Raw genomic sequence first — 24,955 nt, forward strand, 5'->3', positions numbered from 1 at the left:
AGCTTGCTTGATATGTTTTAAAAGAATGAGGCATACATTGTATTCACTTTCTCTCCAAAACAAGCATTGTGCCCTTTGAAGTTAAGCCCTGATTGGTTCACAGTTGCACATACATACATACATACATACATCTGATTGACTAAACCTCTTGGATGTTATTGGTCCAAGTCATAAATAATTGTTGGTACAACTCTCAGAACTTACTTTTGCATAAAACTAGTTTTGTTGATTTTCAGTGGCAATATTGAGTATTATTTTAGTGTTGTACTCATAATAGGAAATCTTTGTACAGTGGAACGTCGCTATACTGAACATTTGGCTGTACAGAACATCGTCCTTGGCTCCCAATAATTTGTGCACAGAACCTGCCTAACACTCAGTTGCCGTTTGTAATTCCCGAACGTCAACCGGATGAAACATTCATTTTTTTTATGTTTGAAAGTGACAAGTGGCCATTATTTCCCCAAGGATTAGAAGGGAAAGCCACTAGTTGTCAATGGTATTGAGTAGACACTGGTTTTGCGACTCCACATAATTGGGTGCAGAAGAAAACTGCACGTATGCACACGGTGGCATTGCACTAACAATAGTCTAAAGAGGGCACCACTGATACATTCGCCACAGCATGCATCAGAGATTGGTCCTGGGCGGTAGTTTCACAACTTTTAGGATAAACTTGATATCAATTTTTTGACTCAAGTTTAAGTAAGAAAAAAAATATTTAACAGATACATTTCTAGAAACCTTGTACTTGAATGCAATAGCAAAACATCAGGAAAACAGCTAACCAAGGTATCACAAGAGGGTGCACTGTGGTTAGACAAGAGAAGGAGCTTTTCAACATGGCAATGAAACATTTGGCAGTTAAATTCACTATACCAAACGACCGCTGTACCGAACATTTAGCGTGGACCCCATTTTGTTCGTTATCGCGGCGTTTCACTGTATTGCATTGTGGTTTGTCAGTGTCTGTATCAACAGCCACACGGGAGTGGAAATTTCCAGAGCAAAACTATTCTTGTATTGCATTGTGGTTTGTCAGTGTCTGTATCAACAGCCACACGGGAGTGGAAATTTCCAGAGCAAAACTATTCTTGTGTTGCATTGTGGTTTGTCAGTGTCTGTATCAACAGCCACACGGGAGTGGAAATTTCCAGAGCAAAACTATTCTTGTGTTGCATTGTGGTTTGTCAGTGTCTGTATCAACAGCCACACGGGAGTGGAAATTTCCAGAGCAAAACTATTCTTGAAACAAACCTGTTTTGCTAAGAATTATTAATTTTATCAAAATAATGTACATGTGTGAAATAAAAAATAAAACATTTATTGGAGAAAAATATAATTGAAAGAAATATTGCTGTACAACAGGAACAGCTGCTGATGGTGATGCAGATGAAGGTGATGCAGATGAGGATGAAGGAGATGATGGTGATGAAGGTGGTGAAGGGGATGGTGGTGATGAGGATGGTGGAGGAGGGGGCGGAGGAGGTGCTGCTGCAATGTAAGTCAAGCTCATTGGACAAGAGTCATGTCTTGTTATCCTTTTTTCTGTCCTTGTACATGTATTGAGAAGTTGATGTACATTTTTCTATTGTGTTGCCATTGAATTCGTTCAGTAGGAATACTGATGTTCACACTATCTTCTGTACAGGTATGTATATGCTCTTTGGTAAAGTCCTATGAATTGCCATTGGCCCTTTAACATATAAAGTTTTAAGATCTGTAATACATGTAGAGATGAAATGAAAATAGATTTCTCTAGAAAGTTCTGCAAGGTAAATCTGAAGTTCATGTATAACATGTAACAAAGTCCAGCAACATTTGAAAGAAACAACATAAGAATTATGAAAAATTAATGCTGACAAAGGTGAGAAAAAGTTAGCAGTATGGCGGCTGTTATTCTGAATGTTCATTTTACGCACACCATCAGTGAGCTGCCATAATGTGTAATAAGACTGTTTGAGCTGAAAATACATTTAATTTTGTTGATATTGCAAACATAATGTGCGAATATTTACCTTTACCTTTTCTCAGTGCCGGTATGCGCAAGAGAAAAAAGCGCAGAGGCAAGCTGTCCAAGAAACCTCAAGATTTCCAGGTTCGAGTCAAAGTTTGGGAGGCACGTCAACTAGCAGGGGGCAACATTCACCCTGTGCTTAAAGTAACTGTTTCAAACCAGACAAAGATGACTAGAGTGAAGAAGTCTACCAACAGGCCTTACTGGGACGAGGTACAGTATACATTCTGAACTACTGCTTATAAATTGAAAACAAACCTTTTGAGTAAAAATCTCAAAGTAGTACAGTGGTTGATTCAAGTAAGTTTTCTTAGAGCATTTAATGTTGCAAGAGCTTGAAAATTTGACTAGCCTAATTTTAGCAATTGTGTGCATGCCAAAGCTGGTTAGAGTGTGCTGTACAGGTCAGAATTTTAGTTGACATGCAAGCATGCTTAGCTTGTCAGCATTTATCAAGTCCAACAGACACGAAAGGAGTTAACCACAAACAGGAAACACGCTGACCCCTGCATAACAGAGAATACCAATACCACAATCCGATCTGTCGAGTATAAATATGCACACACGACATGCAAACCCCAGGCCTTTGTTGATGGTAGCAGTCATTTTCCTAGTTTCTCACAACGAAAAAATATTCAGTTTAACTGCAGCTCAAATTATCTTCAGATTCCGGGGAAATTTGGTCAGTAGTTTACCTTGTATGCAGCAGGTATCAAAAATAATTTTTATGGATTGAAAAAGACTCAAAACAAAAAAATGATACAAGACAAATGTACTTGTTCAGTTACGACTTGAACAGAAGTACTATTTTTATTTTTGAAAGTTGTCCTACAAACACAGCAATCTCAAAGAATCCAACTGATAAGCTGTATTGAATATACAGATTATAGTCATTCATCGACTAAAGAATTTATAATCTCTAAAGACTTAAATCTGGGTAAAAGTGTTGATAAACTATTGCGGATGTAACATTGACCTTGTGCATATTACATCCCAATCTCCTCACCACAAAGGCCAGTGAACACAAACACAAGACAATAGAAACTTTGCAATTTTAGAATCAGCTATTTCATTTAATATTGAAGTGAACAGAAGAAATGTTTTTCTCTAAAGAATTAATGTCATGGTGCGGAAAATGGGTTCTAACTAAGTCTTCTGCTAATTGTTGAAAATGCCATGTGATTTACATGTACTTATTTCATATTTAAATTCTTTGCCAAGCAAAAGGCTTTTAATTGTCAATATTCAATGATTCCCACACATGTGTGTCATTTCTTGTAAAATTTTCATAGAGTGATCTTGTTTGCCCTTGAGAACAGTGTTACAGATGTAACATTGACACCACACTCGTGTAATATCTGCTTAGTCCATCTTTGAAAACAAGTTAACAATGATGTACTCATACGTGTATATACTAAGTGTGTTTTGAAAAAAAGGAATCAGAGATTAATTTCTGCATTTCTTGGACATGGCTAAATATTTTGGAAATTGGCAGCCACCATTTATTGGCTTCTTGGCATAGTACGCTATGCGGAAAAGCTTTGTTTTTCTACTTGTTTTTGATTTTTTTAAATTTTGGGGAGTTTTTTCTTCTTCTTGGTCTTTCCCCCTTTTTCTCATCACCTCTTTTGGCATTAAACAAAGTCACATGACTTTGAAACTTTACACACATAAATAATATACAGCAAAGGTCTTTCGTGAAACATGACCTCTTGATGACATCATCACCTGATTTATTATGGAATTTGAAATATTTAATATTTCCCTCTTGTTCTGTACACATTTTTCAACAGCCACACAGGGTGAGCGAAACTTCGAGCTGTTTTTCTTGTCGCATCTTTGGGCATTAAAGAAAGTCATATGACTTTGAAACTTTACATACTCAAGTAATGTATAGCAAGGGTGTCTTCCGAAACATGACATCATAATGACGTAATCACCTGATTTATTGTGGAATTTATGATATTTGATATTTTCCAATATTTTTTTACACGTTTTTCAACAGCAAGACTAAAGCTCTCTTTTTCAATCAGACTTGATACATATTACATGTAAGTCCATACCTGGCCCTGAGGGTAGACAGGGCCCATTAAAAAAATCATCATCATGACGTCACCACCTATCATGTGACATGGCATTTAGGGTGCCAATTTCAGAGGCCTATACCTCCTGAAGTACGTGTCCGATTGCGTTGAAACTTTGCAGATATTTTGAAAGGGATGAACCAAAGATGAAAACGGACCACATGTGATGATGACGGTACAAAGTACAAAGTCATGTGACCTTAAGGTTGAAACCTTGCAGATAACTAGAAAGGGAAGGGATACAGAGGAAAATTGCCCACATGTGATGATGACATCATCAGGCGTCACATGACATTAAAGGTGCACTCTTAAAAGCAGTATAAAAGTACATGTCTCATCGGGTTGACACTTTGCAGGTAACTAGAAAGGGAAGGGATATAGACAAAAATTGCCCTCAGGTGATGATGTCATCCCATGCCAAGTCACGTGTCATTAAATGTGCCCTCTTTAAAGCCCTATATCTCCTGAAGCACATGTCTCATTGGGTTGAAATTTTGCAGATAACTAGAAAGGATGTGTGAAAGACAAAAACGAACCAACTCTGATGATGGCTTCATTAGGTGCCAAGTCATGTGACCTTAAAAGTGCACTCTTAAAAACCCTACACCTCTTTAAGTACGTGTCCCATCGGGTTGAAATCATGCAGATAACTAGAATAAGAAGGATTTCAAACAAAAATTTACCTCATATGCTCTTTAAAATAAAGCCCTGGAAAAAAAATTCTAAATGCAGAAAAGCTTGATGCTATACACTTCTCATTGACTAATAATGTCCTCTTTCTTATGACACCAAGAAATCCAATTTACTATCACAGATGACCGAGCATGACGCAGTTCAATCAACCATGTCAGACCTGGTCTTACATCAGATTCACCACAGCCTAACTCCGACAATTTTCATACCTTAAAAAAAAAACTAGTGTGTCCTTAACAAAATTTTATTCAGTGATTTAACATTTGGGTGCTTATGCCTGTCTTGACCTAACCCCTTGTCCTTCGACGTGCCCCCCATTCCTTTCAATACAAGATTCAGCTCTGGTTCTCATCACTCTCAATGCATTCCTGATTACGTCTCTCTGTCCTCTTAAGGTCTCAACTGCTGCGACGATTCTGAACTTAGGTCATTATTATCTTAAGGTAATCTCAAGGTAAACGTTCACCATTGAGATTGCCTTAAAAAAAACAGGGTTCAATGACGGTGTCATCTCCATACAGACCTATCCAAAGAAAATCTTTTCTCCGCTTCACATCAAAACTGAAGTTGGGTGGGGTATGCATCGGAGCATATTCGCGGACATTCTGGATATTGACTTGGGCAATCATGAAAAATGCTGCTACGTACAGCTGTAGAAGTGCGTGTGTTTACAGTGAATTGTACGATGCTATTTTGACCGGGATACATTGCCACGTTACCATCACGCCTTCTTTGGCATGGCGTGGTGCATCGGGAATCAACGAAGTCTTGCTTCTATACATTGAGCGATATCGTGTGCGTGTATTCACCACCACCATAGCGAAATGCAAAGGGCCCGGAACTTTCTTTCCAAATGTTGTTTATGTACAGGCAAGCAGGCCAAAAAATACACGCTTTTAGATGTAAAGGAATTGTTCAATGGTGGTTTGTGAAGGCAGGAAAGACAGGATTTTTTTTCCTTTTTTAAAATTTTTAAATATTTTTTTCTAACTAACCAATGGGTAATTCCAAAATTTAGACGTCCATTTTTTTCGTGTCCCTGTCACATGTGACATATGATTTTCCAAGTTCAGAGCACATTTTCTAATTTCCACGAGTGATAAAGGAATGCAAATTACCTGCCAAACAAATAGTAACAGTTTGAAATCAATTCCAGTGATATTTCCCATGTCAAATAACAAAGGTCTGTGTAACAGGGACGTTAAAATGTGACACTTTTTGACCCCTAATTTCCGGAATTACCTCAATATAGATTTTATAGTCGTGCCAACAATTAGGATTGGACGTGTAACTAGAAGTGGAACTAATTTTTGTGGCCTCAAAAAGTGCATTTAAATCCAGCCAGGCTTGCCAATCAGCTGTTTTGGTGAGGTTTGACTGACTCAAATGGGCATGTGTGGTAGGCCTGATCAATTTCATTACATGTACTCAACCTGGGCCACCAAATTTTCATGAGGGCCAGTGCGGTGCACTTCCCACTGGCCCTGCGGGGCACCAAGAGATTGGAGTTAATTCAACCCCAGCTGTGTGCTTTTTACATGCAGTGGTAAGTTCACATATGTGAACAAGGTGTACGCATAGATGTCCTCCATAGGTGTACGTGTCATGTACCGGTACATGCATAGCTCTTGTGAGCAGGCCACACAGCTGTTCTCAACTGGTCAACATACAGTCCATGACATATTTTTGTTTCTATTGCAGGTATTTTTCTTCAACTTTCATGCCAGCCCAGCTGAACTCTTTGATGAGGTTATAAACTTTCAGGTAAAATGAGATCATGTCTGTGAAGGGAATTTTTATGCATTATGTAAAAAAAGTAATGATTGCTTATCCAGTATTATGATCTTTTTGGTAAATTTACTTCATCATTTAGAGGGTTCACAGAAATGATTAAGATTAAAATGGAGTATATTTTGAAACCCCTGTGTCTCACTTATCAAGGATAAATATTGGCCTCAAAAATCTGTAGGATTGGTAGTAATATTCATTTAAAACAAACAAATTTTGAATACAGTTTATTGCACATGACCAGTTCCCATCGGAAAAGTTGACTGGCATTTAAGTTACTGTAATGACAAAAAGACCTGTTATAGACCCTTTTCACCCATGTGACTAAACGTAAACAATACTACCACCTGTGGACCGCCTTGGCCACGAGTGATCGCATATATTCCTAGGGGCAGCTTCAACCATGTGCAAGCCCACATGCAAATGCTGTATGCTTGACTATTTCATCTTGAATAAGTAGATTACCATCACAACACTATGCACTCATTACCATCACAACAAATAGGTCCAGCACGATCGTGATGTCATTGGAAAAAGGTCTATAATTTCTTCTTTTTTTCCTACAATTTAGGTGTTCAATTCGCGGAAACTTCGTAGTGATGCCTTCATTGGAAATTTTGAGCTGGACATTGGGACAGTGTATGAGGCTGATAATCACTCCATTATGAACAAGTGGCTGCTGTTGTCTAATGCTGAAGATGCTAATGCCGGAGCTAAGGGCTACGTACTTGTCTCAATGGGTGTACTTGCACAGGGGGATGAAGCCTCGGTAAGTTGGCTTTTAACAGGGGTCAAACTAAGCAATATTGCAACCGTTCTGCAACTGTACTCTTAACACACTTCTGAGGCCTGATGTGTGTTTTCAATAACTGGACATCATGATAGTGTGTAGTATTTTCCTTCATTGGTTCAAGTGACAGTTTGTGTTTAAACTGGGCTCTTAAATCCTCTCAAATAAATAAGCCATAGAAAGACATTTTTGCTGAGGATTTTTGTTGTCAATCGGCTGATATAACACATTACATGTACTGTAAATCATTTAAACTGTGTACCTTTGTGTGGCAAATCTTACTTTTGCATTGTGCATGTGTGACGCATTGTTGTGGTCCCATTTCTGATACCACACCGCAATGCAGCGCCTTGCACATGTGTACTCGTGCGGGAATTCCCGATGAGTCGGCCGACTTTTTTCATCACATGAGGGTGCACCTTGTTGCGCTGCAATAACATTTTATAAAAACATAAATGCTATTGGTGTCTGTTTTAATTTTATGTTCTTCGTTCTTTATTTTCAAACTTTTGTTTATTTTTGGGAGTGAGATTTGGCTACACAAAATTCTGCACATTTCCAGCACCGCGATGGGGACGCATTTCACATGGTGCCATGGTTGGCCTTGAAAAAGGCCGTTTGTGGCGTCAACATGCCAGGGTTTCCATGGTTACTGCCAGTGTTGTAGATCTCGAGACCAAGACCGGTCTCAAGACCTTTTTTTTGCGGTCTTGGTCTCGCCCTGTCAAAGTCTCGGTCTTGGGAGGGCGGGTCTCAGTCTCGAAAGTGCCAGTCTTGGTCTTGGTCTCGGTCTCGGATGCCATAGTCTCAGGGCTTCCCCTCGAGACCAGTCGAGACCATAACAGAATGCGTATTTAGCTACCACGCATGCAGGCTGTTGCAAAAGGCAAAATTACTTCCTCCCGAGTCAAATCTTCATTCACTGATATAAATACAACACAGTAATGTTCAGATTTTTTTCAATAAACAATGAAATTGATGCTGGAATGAAGACTAGTCTGTGCAGCATGATACAACCTTGTCCCAAGTTGTAACTTATTTCCAATCCAGAGTAGCCATGCTGCTTAACACCATGGAGATGAGGTTGTGAGTAGCTGCACACTAGACTGGTTCCCGTTCCCGACGTAGTGTCCTGCTTGACGTAGGGCCAGGACGGGAACCAGTCTGTGTGTGTGCGCACGCTATGAATTGTGTGCATGTGTGAAAGTGTTTTCATTCTGTCTTTTATGTGGTACATAACAAATATTTGACCTATTTGTGTGTGTGTGTGAGTTTATGCTAATGTTTTCATTTTATTTTTTTTGTACTTAATTGTACTGCCGTATGTTTGTCCCTATTTACCTTTTGGTAGAAACTAAACATTCGTTTATGGTTGGTTTCGGTCTCAGTCTCGACCTGCAAAAGCCTCGGTCTCAAAGTCCCGGTCTTGGTCTTGTTTGAGTAGGTCTCGGTCTTGGTCTCGGTCTTGGTCTCGGTCTTGGTCTCGGTCTTGGACATCAAGGTCTCGGATACAACACTGGTTACTGCTTGAAGAAGTCTGTGATCTTTTTCTGTTTTGCCGTGCCCTTCCGAATAAGGCCAACAATCTCTCTCCATGTCAGAGATTCAGTCAAACATGTCCTCAGTGTTGCTGTTCTGCAATGCAAAGTTGCGCATCTTGTCCATACACTCCATAACTTCAGCAACGGAGATGGCCGGGAGGGGGAAGTGTCATCTTCATCCTCATCAGCCTCATCCTCATCTACAGCGGAGGATACGGCATCTATGATAGCGTCATCGGTGAGCTCCATGGTGGATCTCATTTTTGCGTCAACTGCAATGTACAACTCCAGCATGGTTTCCATTGGGATTTCCATCCTGGCTTCTCAAAGTTGATCGAAGAGATCATTGTTTGGATCGGCGGGGTTGGTGCTGCTGTCGGGCTCATCTTGATCTGTGTCTTCGGCTGTAGCGTTCTTCTTGAAGCCAGCATGCTCGAAACAGTGTGCGATTGTGGATTCCTTGACCATTTTCCATGATTTCTTGAGAAGAATCATGGTGTCCAGCATGGTGGGGTTGTACTCCTTCTTTTCCACAGCTCCAAGGAGTGACATGATTAGCTGGCGACGATTGTGGGTTTTCAAGTTTTGAATGACCCCCTGCTCCATGGGCTGGAGTTTGGCGATTGTGTTCTTGGTCAGAAAGATCAACTTCACATTCTGCAAACCTGGCATGTGTGGATGAGCAGGGCAGTTGTCATTGATGATTGCAACCTTGCGTTTTTTTGTTTGGTACAGTTTGTCCACATTTCACACCCATTCCTCGAAGAATTTGGATGTCATCCAGGCAGTTTTTTTGGCCTCATACATGTACTTGGTCGGCAGCGATGTGACGCTTGCAAAACAACAAGGCTTCTTGGACTTGCCAATGACAAGCAGGGGCATATTCTCATTCCCATCCGTGTTGGCACATATCAATGCCGTAAGGCACTCCTTGCTTTATTTACCTCTGTTGCATGTCTCCCTTAAAGGTGAGTGACCGGTCGGGCAGAAGACGATAGAAAATGCCAGTTTGTCAACATTGAGGATGTCTCTCGGAGCGTATGCCGCAAGAACCTTAGGAAGGCCGGTTTCTAACCAATCTTTTGTCATATCAGAGGTGACGGCAGCTCCTTCTCCAGCAGCCATCCGAGACAGCCATCCATCAATGCAGGCAAAGTCGGTATGGCCCAACGGCGTAGCGAGGCATCCAGCCTTTGCTTGCAAAATTGGCCCCGAAACCGGGATGTTCTCGGTACGCACAGCCTTGAACCATGTCAGAAGAGCTTCCTTCACCTCAGGATATGCTGCCATTCTCAAGGGCTTTCTTGTTGGAGAGACAGATTGGCTCTCAAACTGCTTCGTCACGGTCTCCTTGTTTTTCGTAATTGTACACAGTGTGGATTGTGTCAATCCCCATTCCACGGCAATGTCTGCCTTTCCTTTTGCTCACTGATTTTAAATTTGTTCCATAAATTTAACCTTATCGGCAGTTGGCAAGGCCTTCAAGTTCTGGTCTTCTCCATCATAGCTAAGTTTTGTATGAGTAGTCTAACCACAGAGAAATCTCTATGTGAAATGATCCCTTGCTAAAAATTTCTAACGGGGAGCACGGATCGCTTGGCATCTTCAAAGGTTGTGTTGCAGTCATTTGGTTGGTACACTGAGCATGAGCATACTGTGGTTTGTGGGCCAGACCGTTAGGCCAGACATAACTTCCATACGTATGGCGCGTGCGGTATACACAAAGATCTGCAATGAATTGCTGCAACCACCGCAAAGAGCCATCAGTTGACCTGCCAACACACTGGCTATAATGGGCCCACGGTAGGATTTTGCGGTCATGGTGTGGTTAACGTTTTTTTCAATTAGTATTCTGTACATTCCAGTGCCCACACCCCATCTTTGGTATGTGCCGGTTTTTGCAACTCATCCTGAAGGGTATTTCTTATCCATGATAGACTGAGCTCACTTAGTATCGCTATACCCGAGCCTTTTGGTGGAACATCGGAAATCACCTTTTAAAGTTTTGACTTCTAAAGGTGTCAAAATGGAAGTTGAAAGTGGTGAAAATGTACAGTTTGTTGTTCATGGGAGTGTGAAAAAAAGTTCATCCTAAACTGGCCAGAATTTTAAGAAGCATTGGATGTTGGGTTTGGGACTAAGGTTACATACACTTTACGGAAGATGGATGTAAAACACAGCACATCATGTGCTGCCAAATTTACATTTTGTTTCGCTGGTAAGGTATTGCTAGCCTCACAAGACAACTAACAGAAATGTTTACATTTTTGCAAGCAAAAAAAAGCCGTACTCTTTCAACAGTACAATGTACAGGTACATGTAGTTTGTTAGAAAAGGGGGCAGGATACTCAGTTGTATTTAGCCATAGGTGTTCATTGTGTGCAGCTAGTTATTAAAGTCATGTCCCTGCACACATATTTTCCATCCATATTTCCTTGTACTTTACACCTACTTTACCCACTTCCAAAATTGTCTGACTTTGGACTGCAAGCCACTGGCATCCCTGTGAAATATATGTACCCTGTGTTAAGTGCACTTTTTTTTAGTGTAGTTTTAGTTTATGAAATTAGAACCAACAGAATAACTTTACCAGTTGTTAAGAAAGCAGCATGGAACACGCGCAAATGTAAGTGATAAGTTAATGCATAGATTTACTTCAGATTTACTTTTCATTCAGCATTAAAATCACTTTGTCACAGTCAGTGAAGTGAATTCTGCTACCTTGGTATTGAACATTCCATTGTAAAGTTTTAGGGTGGCAGGAATAGAAATACATTTAAAGGAGTTTCCAAGCTGGAAAATGAAACAAGGACATGTTTTTGTGTTTTGCCTCAACTTAGAAATCAATTTTTGAAATTGCAGTCTGCCAATTGTTACTCTTTTCAATGCAAGAAGCAGAACAGTATATGGTCTGGTTTTGGTCTGTCTATTCAATTCACTGTGTAATTTCTAAAACTGATAAATAAGATCAGGTAACTGACAAAAAGATGCCTTTGTAGTGTGCCTTATTTTCTACTTTTAATGAGGAATCGAGTCCAGTAAATGTTAGGAGCCCTGAACGTATAAAATCTCCTATTTTACTATTTGACTATTTTACTAATACCCTAATCAATTAAAATTAGTGTCTCAATTTCAGTTACACGTACCGGTAGGTGTTCAGTGAAACTTGAGAGTGTAATTCTACTGGTGCATACCTGTAGAATTGTGGGCCAGACGTTGATTGATATTTTGATAAACTAATATTTTGAACGGAGGTTCTTTCTTTCACTGAGAAGAATATTAACTGTGCCATTCTTGGTTATCTTGATCAATATATCCATCACATTTCATCGATACATGTACTGGTAAATACATGTACATGTACATGTACATGTAGTGGCTTTAAACCTGTGCAGAGATCACAGTGCTGGAGCTTTAAAGGGAAAGTGTAGCTGTATAAATAGCAGTGTTGTAGTCGAGACCACTTAAGACCACACCAGACCAACACAAGACCTCCAGTCTGAATTCAAGTAACTCGCTATTCAAATGAACTGCAACAAAAGCATTCATTTGTCATTGTTCACACTGTTACTTGTGACTGGTTTGTTTCTGGTCTTGTGGGTGGTCTTGTGATGGTCTCGACTACAACACTGATGAATAGTCATTAATTTGAGATCCTCCAAGAACTATTAATGGAAAAATGTCAGGAGATTTATGTGGCTTTTCACTCTGTAAAAGCTACATGTAGGAATAATTGTAGCAAATTTTTTGAAATATGTGCATGTAGTAATTGTAACCGATAATGTTAAGGCTATAAATTGACATAATTATTTGTAGCCTACCAACAGTTAAAAAAGCCGGAATTTTTTCAGTTGTAAAGATCCCAGAAAGACTTAAACGGCATCTAAAAGTGAAGGAAACACACTTTCAAAATGTTTCATTGATTTTTTAAAATGATACTTTACTTTTAAAATGGGTCAAAGGTGAAGGTGGTGTGTCAAAGTTCATAGTGACCCACTTTTTACAAAACTTAATATTTACAGCATGGTTGATTAGGGCATGTAATTCACATTATTTTGATACCTCATTTGCATACCACATTTTGTTTGGTGAAAGTTTGTGGAGATATGAATTTTACAAAAAGGGTGTAAATGTTTGAAGCTAAACCTGTCTATTTCTGGTGATCTCTGCCCTCACCACATGGAGCGGCAGATCATGCCAAAACCTGGTATGTCTTTTTTCACTCATCAATGCCTACAGCACAGCAATTTTTATCAAAATTTGAAGACCTAAGGTCAAAAAGTGTGTTGGTCTGACATGGCATAACCCAGCTATCAAATACCAACTACAAAATTAAAAACCATTAAAATTTGTGATAGAAAGATTCTTAAAGACTTTAATCTTTTGTCTTTTGCAGGTTTTCAAAAAGTGTGACGACTCTGATGACATAGAAACGTTAGTATCATTTTTGTTTCTCTCTTGAGAGGCTTAGTAATGAAATAAATGAAAGCTGGATGCATGGTGGAAAATGCATTTTTGTACATGACTTGGCTTGTGGACCAATTTCTTCTCAGGATAATAATAATATGATGTCTTGTGCAATTTGGAACATATTTCTTGCTTAAACGGGATTTAAATTGCATTTTTATCCCTGGCGTGTTATGAGAGTGCACTAAATTAAATGAGTCGACAGATAATAACCATATTTGATCGTTTGTGCTATTTTGTAGCAATTTACTTCGCCCAGCTGGCATGCAGTTGAGGAAAGGCATGTTCATTGTCAAAGTGTACAATGCTGAAGACATCCCACAAAGTAAGACTTTTTTACAGTAACGTTTGGTAATTACTCTTGGAAATGGATTTACTCAGAAAGGTGTTGAAGTCACTGAATTTGTGATTGTAGTGGCATCCAGCCATTGGAAGGAAGTGATCTGAGTCAAGTCCGTAGGTCAAGAAAGGTGTCATGTCAAGTGTAGGCTGGGAGGGGGGTTGGGAGATTCAAACAAACCCCCGCTCGCTTCCGAGTTCTTCTCGTTGGTGGTGTTTTTTTTTTTCTCAATAAATATAGTTTTAATGTAGGGTTATAGGGAAAATAGCTCTGCAGTTTATACTGAACTCTGGGCGGCTTATACAGAAACATTTGAAGAATGAAATCAGTCACTAAACACCGTGTCGTGCCCTAACCGCTTTTAACATTTGTGTATGGAGCAATCAATATTTTACTTCCATTTTCACAACAGATGAAATTTAATCAAACTCCAAATATTCCGATACATAAATGTCACATAAATAAATTTCACACAGCCGCTACAATGTTCCGATGACATTTTTTGGGGGTCCGATTTTCTGATTTTTACCCGAGGTGTCAAATGAAATGCGCCCCCAATTTTTTAAAACAATTTTTAGTTAGGCGAGTGGAGGAAATAATGATTTACTACAATTTATCACTTTTTTGAATTTTTGTGTGGGATTTTTTAGAAATTTTTAAGGTAATAATGTTCATATCATTCGCTCGTCAGCCAGCGCCCGATTCAACATGCTGGGTGAAGAGCAAATTCATATAACGGGCCAATTTATGATACGCTGTGAACTTAAAAACTGAAGTAGGGGCCCATGCAAGTCTTACATGCATCCTTTGGTTCACGACAAACATAAAACTAGTTTGTTTTGTGTTCCAAAGCACATTATGATCGACCTTTGTATAAAAATATTTGTTCACAGTGCCAAGGTTTGACAACCCTCCCCCCGTCTCTGGTCAGGCAACAGGCCTGGTAATGGTAAAATTGACACAGTTAAGAAAGGGGGGAAAAAGGAACAGAGACGAATGATAAATAGCTGATAAACAGCGGCAGTTGTTGCAGAAACAGTGCTTCACCTTGCATGTATACATAAGGTTGCATAGTACGAGCATACAAGTGTATATCTTCATATTTAAGGTCACACTAATATAATACATTGCAGCGGAGAGGACATTTTCAGCAGTGGGACAGATTAAGGAGAGATACATGTACATTATTCATGTACCATGACGTACATTTCTGATGCATTTCTTACCAGTATGCATGCATGGTTGTGGTAAACCATGTGATTAATTCATGACCAATTAGAATTCACAGTCTGTTACCATGGTATAATAAATCCATGTTGATTATTTTAATTTGATCAATTCACTTGAGTTGCAAGTACGTGATGAATTGAAGATGGTTTATGGTTACTTTTTGTCATTGTCGCAGTGCCTATCTTACTCTCATTTTTATTACAGCAAGTTTGTGCAAGGCTTACGTGTACCACTATGACTGAATTTGAATGTAAAATCGATGTGCAATATTGCTTCAAACTGTGCAAGTGGTGTGGATGCTTGTGTTTAACCAAAATGCTGATTGTAAAATGTAATAGTGATCTTTTATGTGTGTTTATTAATAAGTGGATGCTGGATTGTTTGAGGGTATCAAGAACATACTAGGATCTGGAAGTGGCAAAAAGGAGCTTGTGGACCCATACTTGATTGCGTCCTTCGCTGGAAAGAAGGTAATGTTACCGAGTGATTAACTTTTACCACAGAGAGGGGTGGTGGATAACCCAAAATATTAAGGAAACAGGGATGCAGAGTAAAGAAATTTCAAAAACCACCAATTTACGAAAACAGACTGCTGGTTTAATTAGAATAAAAAATTAGAACAATCACATGTACATTCAATTATTAATTCAGATTAATCCAAGTTACCTTAACCCCTTTAATGTTGGTGCAGTCAAAGGACGGTCAAATCCAATTTGGCCCAACCTGGCATATATTTTGTTAGCTGGCCACCATGCACAAACTACCCAACCCTAACCACCTGACTGGGAAAGATTTATCAACAGAAAGCAGGCCAGTGGGAAGGCACCATAAAAATCATACAAATTGGTAGTTAAACACTGAAGGTTAGACCAGACACTTGACAGGCGAAAAGGACTGCTCAAAATATTGTACCAGATGACATTTGCATAGGAGGGTTAAGCAAAAAAAACCTTAAGAAACCCCCAAAACACCCACACAAATAAACGACAGTCAACATTATGATGGAACCATCTGTAAATTAAAAGTGACCCAGCATCATATAGAGTAGAAGTAAATGTACATTTATATGCATATACTGGATTCATTTACATTTAAGGCATAAAATATGCGGCCCTGCTACAGCATATGTTTTGAATTTATGGTTTACATTCCTTATTTTTTATCAACATGCACTAATCCATTTAATAAGGAGTTAAATGTTTCATAACCACCAGTAATATTGTTGGGAATACGAACTACCAAAATTAACTTACTCAAGTCCCAAGGTTTATACATACATGTACAAGCAGTAAATTTCCTTCTCCAACCACCATCCACAAGCAACTTTAATTTCAACCATTTTTTCTAAACTGTTTCCCCAAAGTCAAAATTCCTTAGAAAGTTACGGTCAGAGTGTTTCACCAACCAAAAGCGGTTGTGTTTAAACCATACTGGACTCAACAAAATAATCATATGATACATGTATGTTGAAATAATGACATATACATGTAACACAAGGATTTGAAGAGAAATTTGATATGGTGTCCATGTACATGTGGCATCGGTGTTTTAGAAATGACACATCACTTTTGACTTGGTAAGGGATCACTAGGGTTAATGTATAGGAGTTGCCTTTCCCTGTTCCTCAACCAATAATACAAAGGCTAACTAAATTTGGAAAACAAAAATACCATTTCTGAAATTATCCTTTTGTGAGTTAAAGTTGAATAAAACCTGGTACACTGAGTTCTTTAAATTCATGTGAATGTAACAGTTTGAATTCTCTATTCTAAAAAAAACTTACCATACCTCATGATTCAGGCAAGCTTTTGCTTACATGTACTTACCTAAGAGACACACTGTTCAATACACTATTCTCAGTGGATATGAAGGGCACAAAGGAACCAGTCCATTCCAGATGGTGGTCACTATGCAACAGCCTGCCCCGAATCACGAGGTATAGCAACAGTGTTTTTAATCTGGGGGATTCAAATTGTTTCACAGGTTACATGTACATATAAACATGTACATGTATGTAACATTTTAATTGGTCTTATATTTCAAACAATGATAAAACAAAATTGTAATTAGGAAAATCGCCAAAAGGCTAATAAGACTCCATAGAAATGATAGACAATCATTTGGCTTTATGCAGACGTGCCTTGTAATTTTCTAATTTTTCTTTCAAATTTTCTTTCCTCATACATTTGCAATTTCAAAAGTAGAAAATTGACAAGTAATTTAATGTGTATTCTGGTTTTCATGGATTATTTCAGTTAACTTAATGTATTTTAAAGACTAGTTTGAGAATGCCATGCTAATCACTGTATGTGATGATGTTGTATATATTCTTTATGATATGCACCATCCCAGGTCAAGACTGATGTGAAGTACACCAATGATCATCCAGATTGGAACCAGGAGCTCAGAGTACCAATCCGGGTAAAAACTGTAGCATGAAATTGAACATGTAATTTGTGAACTTTTGTTGCATGTTTGCCTAGGTGGCTTGAAATTTTTGGAAATTGCAATGCATTACACCATGATAAAGTATGTTTTTTTAGTATGAAAACTTCTTTTATTGAATGCTGGATCGGGTCGAGTTTATGGACCAGCTTTCCTCTTGATTATTTGAGTGAATACATTTTTCATGCTTTCTAATAAATCCATGTAAATGTACATTCATTGATTTTAAATCAGAAGATTGTGAACTTTTAGGGTTTAACCTGTACAAATTTTTTGTAATTTGCTTAAATCAATTTTTTAGACATATTGTCTAATTTTGTTTGAATTACTTGGACACATGACCAACTCTTTGTAGCATGATCTTTAAACTGAATGTCAAGTTCTTAAGATCAAGTGTACGTATACAGTGTCCCTGTACTAAAGCCCCTGTAAGCCCATCACACCTCTATCACAAATCATATATAGCTATTCAAATGAGCTGTGACAAAAGCATTCTTTTGTTGTTGTTCACTCTGTTACTTGTGAAAGGACTAGTGACTAGACTTGTGACTAGACTTGTGACTAGACTTGTGACTAGACTTGTGACTAGACTTGTGAAAGGACTTATGATGGACTCAAGTACAACACCGATGCACTTATTAAAAAAGCTTTGCTTTTTTTTAATTACAGTTTCCATCAATGTGCGAGAAACTGAAGTTGCAAATGAGAGATTGGTAAGTACATGTTCATGTACACATAGCTCCATGTAAGCAAGAACATTATGCAATTATTGTCAGCTGAGAAGGAGTCCACTGTGTTAAGGCAAAGCCAATTTACTCCAGATGGCATACAAAACCCCTGGCCCCTAACACAGAAGGAAATAGTTATGTAATAGATTATGGAATATTCTTCGAAAGATGAACCATTTTCAAAATTAAAAAATGGTGAGTTTGGTCATTTAAACACAAATTTGCATCTTCAAATTTATAAATATTATCATTTAGGGATAATTAAGCATACTCCATACATGTACATTTTATTGACATTTGGTTGGCTACCAATGCAAATGTTATTATTGGTTTATTTCCTCTTGGTTGTAACCCAGAGGTCAGATTGCCTAGTGGTTACATCTCTAAAACCTATTAAAAATACAACATTTCTAAATTTACAATTCATTTGCGATTGACGTAAAAATTTATTAGACAAGCATTTCAATTCACCATTACTTTTTCCAGAAAAATATAAAACACAAAAATCCTACCATTATGAGCATGAATAAAACTAACATTGAAAAAAGGGTGCATCATAATCATCATCATCATCATTTGGCTGCTGCATAGCAGTTGACCATAATCTTTCTCCACATACATCTACATGTACATTGATCCTGTTTACATGTATGCATTTAGCAAACATGACCCTTTCTTTGAAATAAATGGTTAGGATTTACAGGCTAGTCATGTCTGACATAAGTGTTGACATTCAAGACATTGATTATTCAACTTTAATCAAGATGAAAGATGATCACAGCCATCAGTGTTCCGAATATCAGTCATGACTCCCTTCATTTCATTATGAATTAATTGTGGATTAATGTAATGTTGTTCACTTCAGGATATAAGAATCCCCTAAATTCATTATTAAAAAAGGCTCATTTTTAAGAGCCTGCCTTACACATGTGTAAATGCAAAGAAGCAGTATTAAATATATTTTTTGCAGAATGATGCATTTCACTGAAATTCTTTAGCAACAGAGCCTGTAGATTAACAAATTCAATTGAATTTAATAATCAGGAAGTACCATCTTTTTTGTTTAAATTTCTGAAGAAATCTAGTACACTGCCCTATCCTGTCAATCTTCAGGAGCAGTCTTGAAGGTTACTGTGTGTGGTGGTACATGTCAATGCGGATTGTCACTGGTCGCTTAGGACCTTAAAAGTTGCAGCTTCATGTGAAAACTCAGTCATGCAAAGACAAATGAATAGTTCTGGGACGTGTGCTGTTGTTACTGTATGTTGAAGACTTGAATTATACATTACAGAATGCAGTGACCCGAAGTTGTCCTGTAGCATTCTTTTAGAAAGGAGAAATAATCATAAATACCATAAAGTGAGTGCACCAGACAGGATTTCCTGATTGTTTCTGATTTTTTTGTGTGTTTGTGGTGAAGTTTAGTTTGAAATTTTGTATTGGTAAATTTATGTAGTTTTCATGGACCTCATTGAAGATCCCCGTCAAGGCTGTACTCTGACATAAATTACGTCAATTTTAAGTTCTCCAAGTGTAACAAGTAGGCAGTGTTTCAAATAAATATCACTGCTAAACAGTAGCTTAGTAGCTTTTATCCCGAAAAAGCCAAACAACCAAATCAGCATATAAGATACACGATACTCTCTCAGTTTTGTGGCATTTGTTTAATATGTTAACTTGTTGATGTACATGTATAGGGATCGTGTGTCCAATGATGACTACATTGGAACAGCTTTTGTTGATATCTCATCAGTCTCATCACCTGGAGAGGAGGGTAAGTGGCTCATGCACACACTGTTGTCATGCTGGTCCAGCATCTTTGAAATTGCTGAAATTAATTGTGCATTATAAAATTCATAAATAGTTCATTGGTGAGAAAAATTTTGGGAGGTTACAGATTGAATGTTCTATTCCAGGAAGGAAAGCCGAGGAAGCTTTTTTTATTGCATGAATGTGAAATGCGCGGTATTTGTTTCACACAATGCTTGAATTTTCCTCTTTTCGTACATGTCACTCTTCTGAATCAGTTAATGTTCAGCAGCTGTTCGTTGGTGTCTTATACAACTACAATAATATGTGACAACAACCTTGCATGGAGAGTCATGTAGATACAAATTACTATTTTGTCGTTGGGTTTTCTTCCCTGAATAAAAATTGCTGGTTGGGGGTTTCCTTGTTATATTCTACAACCTTGCAATTTATTTTTGGCGCCCATAAAATGTGTAGGGACACACAACTCCTGAGTTTGAGGCATCAGTATTTTCACTCCTTTCTCCCTGCATTCTTCTGTTCGGCCATTTTTCAACTGGCCCTGGTAAAAATTGAAGTATGTGTCCAGACACCAACTGGTTCACGTACAAAAGGTTTAACCCTTAAAGAGCCCGGAGGGGGGCAATCGCCAACATTTTTTGCAATATCCCTGCAGTGCATTTTTTTTTAATCCTTGAAGAGCCACTCTTTGCAGCCATTTTGACACCATTTTTGCAAAAGTCGAACATACGGTTCTGGCGCAGCGCTCATTTTTCCAAGAGGGGTCAGACAAAAGTGTTTTCCCCTACGGTGCTCAATGCATGCGTACTGGCACTTACGTAGCCATGAACTTCAAATGACCATTACAACAAAACCGTACATGAACACGTATTTCTGATTGAGTTTAAACTTCACATTTGTAATTTGTGTATGCCAAGTTCTAAAAAAAATTGGACATGGTATAGCCGAATTCTTGGGGGCCCCTGGCTGTGAGATGGGTCAAAATAACCTGGTTCCTTGAGGGTTAAAGCATAGGTGTCACCCTTGGTCATGTATGTTTTTTGCCAATTGTTTCGATACAAAGGAGTTGCCAGTTGGGTTGTGTAACCTTATCTCTGTTGTGTGGTTCCACTCCCCAGCAAATCAGTTTACCCAAACAAGGAAGGTCTGTTATCCCTTAGTTCTTCTAAATGTGGTGTTGGCTCCCAGACCAGTTCAGTCCTAATTACGGAAGAAAAGCATTACTGGATTATTTTGGATAGAGGGAGGGGGGAATTTTCATTTAATTAATGGCAGTATTTCTTGCTCTCGTTCTTATGATGAAAGTAGGCAGTTTAAAGGCAAAGTAAAAAGTTCCTGTTTCTTCTTTATTGAAATGAAAGTGTTCATTTTTGGGTTTTTTTGTACATGATGAAAATGAGGCAAAAATAAGACAAAGGAAAGTAAAAATAGTTCTCTTTTTTTCTAGCTCATGAAATAAAAGTTTCCCTTTTCTTTTTTTCTTCATGATAAAAATAAGGCAATTACAAGGCAAAATAAAAATGGTTCTTTTCTTCTAGCTTATGAAATGAATACTACCTTTTCCTTTTTATCTGTAACAACCAGTGTTGTATTTGATTCCATCACAAGTCCAGTCACAAGTCCTTTCTGAGGCCAATCTAAGGCATGAGGGTGAACAACGATAACAGACTACTTTTGTCACAGTTCATTTGAAAAGCTTGGGAATTGATTTAAGACTTAATGACTTGTGATGGACTTGTGATGGACTCAAATACAAAATTGGTAACAACGGAACTGATGTATTTTTCTCAAAATTTACCGTGCAAAGAAGATGGCATCAAAAGTATTGTAATTTTTGCTCTGAAATTCTGCAGTTAGCAAAACATCCTGCTTATTTTGAAGATTGAGACTTGTACAATTATAACCTCAAATAATACGATACACTGTACATTCACATTTATGAGTGATCGATTTTTGGCTCTGAAATTTTGCAGATAGCAGAACATCCCGCTTATTTTGACAATCGGGACTTACATAATTATGACATCAAATAATGCTTTACATGATTATGAATGAGGAGTTTTTGCTCTGAAATTCTAGTTGGCAAAAGTTCAAGCACTTTTTTACGGTTAGGACTTATACAATTATAACGGGGAATAATGTGTTATACATTTATAAGTGACTGAATGTCTTGATTTCAAATTCTTCAGTAACCAAAAGTTCAAACTTGTATTGCATTTTGGGATTTATACAAATATAACTAAATTTACGCTTTCAAAAATTGTGTTTGGTGTGATATGTCTTGAAACAAGGCTGTACACACGGGAACCTTGATGTATCCAAGTAGTTGGTAGACAATGAAGGAGTTCACCAGGCAAAGGCCTACCAAATACATGTAGAAGAATAACTTCTTATACCGTTTGATGGTCTTACGCACACAGCGGTGGCTGGATGAAGTTGACCAGACAAATCAATTCTGCCCCTCACTTGGTTTTTAGTCAAGTACACAAGCAGGCTTCAGGATGGCCTTGCCTTCTTTGCCTTTTCTGCTGGACTCCTCCATAGTCACCTAGTGCTTCATAGTCAGCATCTTTATACCTCCATGTTGTCCCTCCACATGAGAGCTAGAAGACCACTGAAACTGGAGCGAAATGCTTGTTCTCCATGCCTCAGTTTGACATTTTTCAAGTCAGGTGGCATCTGTTTTTGACTCAGTACTGCAGGCATTTGCCTGTCGGTCCCGAAGCTGAAAAAAAGTATTTGGGTGCTAAACCAGATGTTGTACCCTAGTCCTCTCCAGTTTAGATTCTCAGGTTCCATGTGTAGCCAGCCACATTACCACCTCTCTGACAGGTCTTGTAAACTTGATGCCAAATTGGGCTTGTTTGGTTGGGTTAAATTGTTTGAATTTGAGGCAACCATGGAAATTCCACAGCGAATCATCGGTCGTGATGTCCTGTGCAGGCAGCTTTACTGTCCTTAAGATCTTTGTCAATGTTTCAGTGACTGGTGAAAGTCTGTACAGTCGGTCAATGCCATCATCACTGGTGTCGCTGTTGAAGTGAAGATACACCAGTAACTGGAGAAGTCTGTCCTTTGGGCTTGCACTAGCAAAGAGTGATACCTCAGGAATTGGATCCTGTCTCCAATAGGATCTGATGTCTGGTTTAGGTGTGATACCCATCAAGATGATGAGGGCTATGACAGCATTTACCTTGTCAAAAACCATTCTCTTTGATGGCTCCCTTTATTTACTGTTACTGTCAGCATGCTGGTTCATGTCATTGTTGATGTCATGGATGTGTCCATCTGGTAAAACTTCAGGAAAATGTCTGGCAGCGAGCTGTCACTTTTCAAGTTGGCTGCGTGAACTTCAATGTTGCTGGAAAATTGCGATGTTTCAGTGTCACATTATCAGAAGCCGGTCCAGAAGTTTTGTGCTGTTTCCTCTCGGCAAGAGGAACCCATGTCACTTTCAGTTGAGCTTGTGTCAGGTGAAGAAGCTTCTTCAGATTCTGAAAATGGGCAGCAAAATATGGCTAACACTTTTGCTTTTGTTTATTAACCAATTGCTGCTGGGTTGAAATCGAAGTTGCGTGATGTAAACCCAAGGGATTTCAAGATTTTCTGTTTTCAAAATTCTTTAAAAAAATCATAAATACATTTACTGGACGTTTACACACACAAAAATGACTGTCTGATGGCTACTCTAACAGCATCTGTTGATGCCTGAGTATTTCAGCCAGGCCTGCTGCTTGGTAAAAAGAGCCCAGATTGTGCAGTGTTACACAAGTTTCTTTTGTTCCCGAAATTGGCACAGTGAGTGGTGGGCATCTTTTCAATAGGGGCCAGATTAGCGTGCAGTGGTATTCTATCGCTCATCACTGGAGTGCTTTGTCCCCTATGGTAATCTGTTAGTGCTGAATGCCACAAACAGTGGTATAATCTTTCAAAACAATGACGGATTTCCTCCGCTATTGACAACTGAAATAACGTTAGCAATTCCCAGCAGCTTGGTCTTTTGTTCCGAGTACGGTCTTTTGTGATAAGTCCCTGCTCTTTTGTCTGGTTTGGGGCTCCCTGGCTTCATGTATAAAGCCTATGTGCCCGTAACGGTTAACCATCTTCCGGCAGCAAGTGTGTAATTAATCACATCAACTGGCACATACACCTGGCCAGCACAGTGGCAATATGCAGCAACCACTGCCCACTTAGGAGTAGCATCCAGATGTAAGATCATCTTCCGCATTTTGACCAGACCAAGCACATTCATACATCAACCACAGATATGAAAAAATAATTACTGAACGAGTGTACATGTACATGTCCTCCACAGAACAAATAAGGAAAACTTTGTATTTACACAAGTTTCAACAAGTTACACATCAGAATGACAATGAATGGGATTTCGTCTAATATGTCAACAGTGAACCTTTTTTGGTAAAACAAATTCTAAAAAATTGCCCTTAATTTTGTTTAAAGATGTTAGTATTCTTTGAACAGTACAGTTTAATACATTGTGAGAGATTTGTAGATGTAGCTTGATTTTATTTAGTTTAAGACATAAGAATTAATGTTATTGTTCAGCAAAAGTGTTTGTAACCTCTTTGAGTGAAGGCCAAACCAAGGTCACATGGATAGAGCAAGTTAGGGTTGGTCAGCTAAAAATGTTTGTTTTGGAAAGGGGAATTAGTTAGGTTCCTGACGGCACCATAAACATGTTTTTCTGTTCACTATTGAAACATATTTTCAGCAAACATCCCTCGAATATAAGTGTCCTCCTTTACCAAGGTAGTCAAGCAACATTACCGTAGCTCATATATATTCATGATGGATTGTGGAACTCTCACTAGTGCATTCACTCGCCGGCTGCTATTTTTGCTGTTTGCCAAGTGCACTCACGATCGTTCATGCAAGAAGTAAACACACATACATTTTTAACCGTTGCCCCAGAAAAATGTGTGCGCAGGAGCAGAAAATCAAGGAACTGTCACCCTGGTGTACTGTGAACTCATGGTGGTGCCAGCCCAGCCACAGGTGGCACACATTAAAGACACTCACCATTTTTTCAACGTAGCAATGC

The 24,955-nt window shown here is 38.6% G+C and overlaps 1 protein-coding gene across 1 annotated transcript in view; it reads left to right on the plus strand.

The window, feature by feature from the left end:
- Positions 1–24,955, plus strand: part of LOC110982483 (myoferlin-like) — a 181,289-nt gene that overhangs the window by 27,486 nt on the left and 128,848 nt on the right. Inside the window, exons 5-14 of the mRNA XM_087145128.1 lie at positions 1,369–1,501; positions 2,035–2,230; positions 6,496–6,558; positions 7,154–7,351; positions 13,310–13,347; positions 13,623–13,705; positions 15,317–15,420; positions 17,303–17,371; positions 18,065–18,108; positions 19,821–19,897. Of these exons, the coding sequence (XP_087001254.1) occupies positions 1,369–1,501; positions 2,035–2,230; positions 6,496–6,558; positions 7,154–7,351; positions 13,310–13,347; positions 13,623–13,705; positions 15,317–15,420; positions 17,303–17,371; positions 18,065–18,108; positions 19,821–19,897 (1,005 nt within the window). The remainder of the gene's footprint in view (positions 1–1,368; positions 1,502–2,034; positions 2,231–6,495; positions 6,559–7,153; positions 7,352–13,309; positions 13,348–13,622; positions 13,706–15,316; positions 15,421–17,302; positions 17,372–18,064; positions 18,109–19,820; positions 19,898–24,955) is intronic.

The sequence above is a fragment of the Acanthaster planci genome, linkage group LG13 (genome assembly GCF_054643075.1).
Source record: "Acanthaster planci isolate LZ-2023a linkage group LG13, COTS_SCS, whole genome shotgun sequence".
Lineage (NCBI taxonomy): Eukaryota > Metazoa > Echinodermata > Asteroidea > Valvatida > Acanthasteridae > Acanthaster > Acanthaster planci.